This window comes from Micromys minutus (assembly GCF_963924665.1).
Source record: "Micromys minutus genome assembly, chromosome: 1".
Classification (NCBI taxonomy): domain Eukaryota; kingdom Metazoa; phylum Chordata; class Mammalia; order Rodentia; family Muridae; genus Micromys; species Micromys minutus.
The window spans coordinates 46483777-46490409 of NC_137969.1; the positions used below are offsets into that span (position 1 = coordinate 46483777).

A 6633-nucleotide genomic window follows, 5' to 3' on the forward strand; every position below is an offset into this window, starting at 1 on the left:
TATGACACTTTTGACATATGCACCTCAGCCAGCACTGCCGGTACTCAAAGGTCTTCTAAGTGCATCATGAGAACAGTTTCTAGAGATCGACCCAAATGCCTTCCTCCACTGGAGCTCAGCCCATTGGGCTGCTGCTTGTTATTTTCGTAATTGTCAATGGTTTATTAATAAGAAAAAAGAGCCTTTTATTGGACTAAAAGGGGGAGATACTGGAAGAGGGTCTTGTGCTCTGGGTATTTAGATGCTGATATCTGTGCCCTGGGATCTAGTTACAGTACTGACACAGGCATTGTCATAAATATTGAAAAATCTCCTGTATCAAGGTGCTATAAGGAATGTTCCCCATGCATCTCTGATTGGTTAATTAAAGGCTGAGCAGCCAATGACTGGGGAGAAAAGATTGAAAGGCTGGGTTTCTGTTACCAGTCAGGGGACCCAGAGAGAAGGGCCAAGAGGAGTTGGCCACTAGGCAGGTGACCTTGCAGTGTGAGCGGTGGCAGCACAGACTGGACTTGGTGACCCATCTGTCCACCCATTCCCGTCCATCTGTCCATACGTTCACGCATCCATCCGTCTATCTGGAGAAAACAATGTTCTGTTCTTATTTAATGCCCCACTCTTACATATTCTGTTATAATGCATAGACTAAGAGGTTGTTTTTTTTTTCCACTCAAAATTCATTGGACTTTACTGTATCTGATATGACAGACTATAAACATCATCTTAAGATCACTAAAGATAAAACCAACATGCTTGAGACTTCAGAAAAGAAAAATCTGAGAAAATTCTGAGGGGTTTTTACTTTAAATGTATTATTTTAACATGAATATATGTGTCATGGCATGTGTGTGGAGGTCAGAGTGTGCTGGATCCTCATGGTCCAACTAAAAGCTAGAGCCAGTAAACAGATTGAGATCTGAAATTCCAGAAGATGCTTTCCTCTAATGTGTATATATATATATATATATATATATATATATATATATATATATATATAATGACCATCAAATTCTTTCTATTTTCTTTTAAAGATAGAATCTCAGTACAAGCTGGTTTAGACTTGCTATGTAGCTGAGGCTAGCCTTGAACTCCTGATCCCCATGCCTCTATATGCAAAGGGCTGGGATTGTAGGCATGTCCCATCCATCACACATAACGAATTCTATCAATATAAAAAGGCCAAGTGTGGTGTCCAACACATGTAATTGCAGCAAGTAGGAAGCTGAAGCAGGAGAATTGCTACAAGTTAAAGGCCAATCTAGGAAACAAAATGTTCCAGGCCAATTTAAGATTCCAAGGGACAACAAACCAAAGCAAAGCAAAACAATGCCAACAAAGGGGACAGAATTTAACTTTCATTTCCTGTATTATGATTAACAGTTACCATATTCCTATTCTTGCCCAAGACTGAGAGCAGATTTAATATAGAACATAGCTTCTACATCATAATAGAAGTTTACAACTTTGACCAAGCCTTTTGACACAGCACAGGAAATAAAAAGTTAACCAAACAGGAAGTAGGCAGAGTAGCACAGAACAGCAGGAAACACTTGGGCTTAGTACAAGAACACATAAGAACCAAGTACAATACTTAAAGCCAAAATCTTAAATTTTTTTTTTTTTGATTCAATAAAGTTTTATTTTCCCAAATGTACAGCTGATTGAACCTGTTCATGCATCTTCACCAGCAGCTGGGGCATCTCCACCCTTTGTGTTCCTGGTGTAAATTACTTGGGCTCTGTGCTTTGAAACCAGCTTGATAAGTCCTTTACTAAGTAGCTCCTGAAGGGCTGCCCTGGCCAAGGAACCTCGAATCTTCAGTCTCTCAGAGACCACGGATGGAGTGAGAAGCTTATAGTTGGGAACTTCCTTACAAAGTTTGTCGTATGTAGATTTGTCAAACAGGACGAGATCGTTCATCTTGTCCCGAACTTTGCCTTTGGACCACTTCTTCTTTTTGGCCTTGCCACCAGATTTATTTACTGGGTCTTTGTCTTTTTTGGCCGACTTTTCGGCATCTTTCTTCTTCTTGTCGTCTTTGGGCGGCATGGCGAAGCTCAAAGAGTAGTACGGACCACAGCAGCCTCACTAAGATGTCGGAAGAAAAGCTTAAATTTTCAAATATTTAAAGGGGATCATGAGAGAGGGGGGAATGAGGAGTAATTATTACACCAGTCAATGAATGTAGCCAGCAGAAATAGAGGGACAGGCAATCTTAAAATATTTCTGCAACTCCCTTGACCATTTACCATGAAGAGGAGAATTTTGTGGTTTCTTTCTTTGGAGTTGTGCCAAACCATATTGCCTAGTTGACCAGTTAGGTAGAACAGAAGCCATGCTATGCAACTGTTCAGGCTAGGGCATATAGACTTTCCCTGGCTCTCTGTGCCATGGCTGCATGGATAGAGACAAATACTGTCACTTGCAGCAGCCTCAGGAGTTCCCCTCATCTCTTAGGGTGTCAACTCATGTATATCCTTGGGCTGACACAGAAAACCTTTTAGGAGACTCTAAAATGAAACACAGTTGGAATTTATTAAAAATCATTATAATGTATTCATTAGTGAGATATATTCTCACTCTGTAGTACTGGCTGGCCAGGAACTCTCTATGTAGGTCTAGATGGCCTTGAACTCTCCAGCCCCTGCTTCCCAAGTGCCAGGATTAAAGGTAAGTGCCACTACATTCTGCTTAAAAGACACTTTATATAGATGTTATGCACCAGGAATTAAAGAAAGAAGGCACTCTAGAAGAAAGTGAATCACCAAGAACATAGTGTAGACATATCTAAGAAATTCACAATAAGACCATTTTGTTTGAAGGTATTTATTATTAGATATCTAAAACACATACTTTATTTCATGTATGGCAATGCAATTTATATGTTAAATGACACTGTTCTAGAATGATTTGATATTGTTTTAAATAGAAGAAAAAAATTTCAGATTACAGAAGCCTTCTCCTCAGAACAAAATTTTAAACTCACTTTTTCTAAATAGGCTAATCTGCCATATGCACCATGGCTAGTCATGCTTACTTCCTATTGCACTGCTGGTCAACAGAAATAAAAAGACGCTCGACTTTCAAAACTACTGTGCCCATGTCGCACTGTTTTAGAACGCAGACATTGTTCTTGCTGCTTTGGTTCCCAGAAATCTGAATTCATAATTTGAAACTATGGTCTTTAAAGAACTGCTAGAGAAGCTGAATGGGTCCACAGGGTGGCTCTTGAGAGATGCTTTACAGGATTGCAGGTGTCAGGTGACAGCCTAGAACGTCATCGTCACATAAACAATCTGTGTGTGAAGGAATATTATCTTTATGTCAATAATCTTTGTTGCTAATGTAAATTGTGCTTCAAGTCTTGCTTAGCTGGCAAGAGGCTTCAACCAGACTCCGGGGGAGGGGCTCCTGTTCATTCCTATCCTACTTCAAAGGTGATTCGAGGAAGCACAACCAACCTGTGGAAAGAGCCACCTGTGGAGAAAGAGTCAGTAGCCATGGCAACCACTCTTCTAGTTATTGCTTTTTCCTGGACAGCCATGTCTGACTGCGCGGCAAATCCTTGGTTGGTTTAGATGTAAAATGTCTCCATAAAGCTCCACAAGACTGCTGGTGCTGTTTTACGGACTGTGGAACCTTAGGGTGGTGAGGGGGTATGTAGCAAAGGTGGGTCTGGGGAGGGCAAGCTTGAGAAGCATAGCTCGGTGTTGCTTCTCTACCTCCCTCTGCTCCTGTTCCCTTGGAAAGTGAAGAAGTAGCGAGGAACAGACCTGAGCTGTTCCAACCACCGTGCCTGCCCTGCCACGATGGTCTATAAACCCAAAGACCAGGAGCCCAAAGCAATCCTTCTTCCCTTTGTCCCTTCTAGTTAAGCAATTACTGCAGAGCATAAGCCAAAATGGCCGTCTAGAGCTCTTTCTAAATTTCAAACCAATTAAAGGCATACAATATCACATGATGGTTATTGTTGTTTTAAGCCAGAACTTAAAACTTAGGGTAGATTTCTGTGTGGTGGGAGAGAGGTGACTTAAATCTTATAGTTCTTTAGCAAGTAGGGAAAGAACCCAGGGCCTCACTAGAAGTCATTATAACTAATTGCTAAAATAAGCAAAGCAAACTGGTAGTTTCCAGTCAGAGGCCCTGCTTTATAATGAAAGCAAATAATTCATTGATGAGGCCAAGTAGTTCCAAAAACAGGTCTTTGTTCTAGAAAAAATGATAGTTAGAATGAATGTTTAAATAGCATGCCATATTTCTCAGGGGGACTTTTTAAAAAATGGATAATTCTCTTCTTCTTACTTTATCTTTCTATATCATTCTAGTTAACAAATTGTGCCAGATATTTTGGGTGATTCTTGACATGTCACAACTCAGCAAGTCAAAAGCTACAAACTGGGAAGTTTAGGACCCTTATAAACTGTGTACAAGTTTAATAGTCTTAGAATAATCAAGCATTTGATGTCTCTGAAAAGAAATTATCAGCGGGCCATATCTGTGAGGTGATTTTCAATATGAGTAAGATGAATGTCAGATAAGTCAACGCTTTGTAGGGCTTAAACTCTGGGTATTGTTCTTGTTTTAAAGTATTGAAAGAAGATTAAAGAAATGAAACAGCTGGTGAGATAGTCCAGTGGTTAGAGGCACCTGACGCCAAACCTGATGATCTGAGTTCTGTGCTTGGGATTCACATGGTGAAGGAAGAGAGCTGATACCCACAAGTCCTCTGTGCCTCCCATCGCATGCATTTACCCTACAGTGAACGCAACAGAAATAAAGAAAAGGGGTTTAAACAAAACGTGCAGAAAAGGGGCATGGAAAATGCTCACATGTTTATATATTTGGAGTAGCAAATTAATTAAGACAAGAAGTAGATGAGTATTTGCCTAGGGCTTGGGACACATGGGGACTGACTACTGGTGAATGTAATGAGTATGGCTTTCCTTTATGAGGTGCTGAGAATACTCTAAAATTGGTTGTGATGAAGGTTGCAAAGCTAAATAAACAGGTTGGTCATCCCAACCCCAAAAGTCTAAATCTAAAAGAGTCCAATTAGTCTTCTGAATGCTGATATGGCTATTTCCTTCATGTGTGACATGACTGTCACTGTCACAAAGTGGAATAGAGTTCTACAGGAGATCTTGGTCACAGTCATGCCAACAAGATGATCAGAACACCATCGCTGATAGCTGACCCATGGCAGTGGTGATGTGTGTGTGTCATTTCCCTCCTGGAGGGACAGTTGGAAGATACTTGCATGAGATTCCAATTACTACCTCCTGCTTCAGCTGCACATGGTTTTTGGTAGGTAGTAAGGAAGATTTGGGCACACAGGCAGTAGATGTGTGTGGGAACAGGGCCTAGGATGAGGGTGAGAGGCGATGGAGTCACTTGATGAAAACCAGAAATCAGACTCCAGAGACCAGCATCAGGGTACAGATCTAACATCAAATAACAACAATATTTCACTGTGCAATTTAAGAGGGCAAACTGTATGGCATATAGATACTGTAACATGACCCTGTCCTGCAACTCTAGCCAGGGAAAACATGTAGATAGAGACACCATGTCTTTTCTCTTGATTACAAGATTACGACGTCTTTGTACTTTGCAAAATTAGCGTGTTGAATAGGAATACGGGAGTGGGAGCCAAAAGCCGATCTCCAAAGAGAAGACACCAAAGACTCCACCAGGCCTCTGAATGGGTAGAAGTTGTAGATCCCACAAAACCCAGTTTTATCTTTCAAAGTGTGGGATCTAGAATACGTCATTCTCAGCTGGATTGGAAATCAAACTGCCTGTAGGGCAGAGAAGGCTCAGAGGTTGAGAGCATGCACTGCTCTTGAAGCTTGGTTCTCAGTATTGGGCAGCTCATCACTACCTGTAACTCCAGGAGCCTGATGCCCTCGTCTACCCTCCAGGGCAACTGTAGTCATGTGCACATATTATCATGTGCATATACAATCATGTGTAATCATATCCATACACAGATACCCATATGCTTATAATTTTAAAAATTTAAAAAAAAAAAACAAAAAACAAAAAATAAACCCGCCTCTCCAAACAGATAATGGAGAAAACCTTTACTATGTCTCACACTTAGATCTTTGTCTCATGGCTTTCTATAATTTTTAAGATTATCATAGGCATGACAGTGAGGACATTAGACACACACACACAAATATTTTTTAAAGATTTATTTATTTATTATATATGAGTACTCTGTAGCTGTCTTCAGACACACCAGAAGAGGGCATCAGATTCCATTACAGATGGTTGTGAGCCGCCATGTGGTTGCTGGGATTTAAACTCAGGACCTCTGGAAGAACAGTCAGTGCTCTGAACCACTGAGTCATCTTTCCAGCCACTCCCCACCCCCACAATTTAGCAAAATTGTAAATTTTGTTATTACCATTGTGTTATCAGTTTCTTGGGTTGGAGTTAAATTTATTGTTTCATGATCACAAAGAATGGCTGACTAGTGAAGACAGTAGAAGACAGCCAAGCAAATATGCTTATTAAGAATTAAATGCTAAATAGTGTCTTGGAGTCCATAAGTTTATATTCTTGGAATAGGCCAGTTTGTTTCTACTACATGTAAGCTAGGCACCAAGCTGTCATGAGTCTGGCTAG

The 6633-nt window shown here is 40.5% G+C and overlaps 1 protein-coding gene across 1 annotated transcript; it reads right to left on the reverse strand.

The window, feature by feature from the left end:
* Positions 1-1625: 1625 nt before the first annotated feature.
* LOC308437681 (small ribosomal subunit protein eS25-like) lies at positions 1626-2089 on the reverse strand. The gene has a single exon (XM_080938790.1). It carries the CDS (start codon positions 2047-2049, stop codon positions 1672-1674), a length of 378 nt encoding a protein of 125 aa, XP_080794916.1. The 5' UTR covers positions 2050-2089; the 3' UTR covers positions 1626-1671.
* Positions 2090-6633: the final 4544 nt, after the last annotated feature.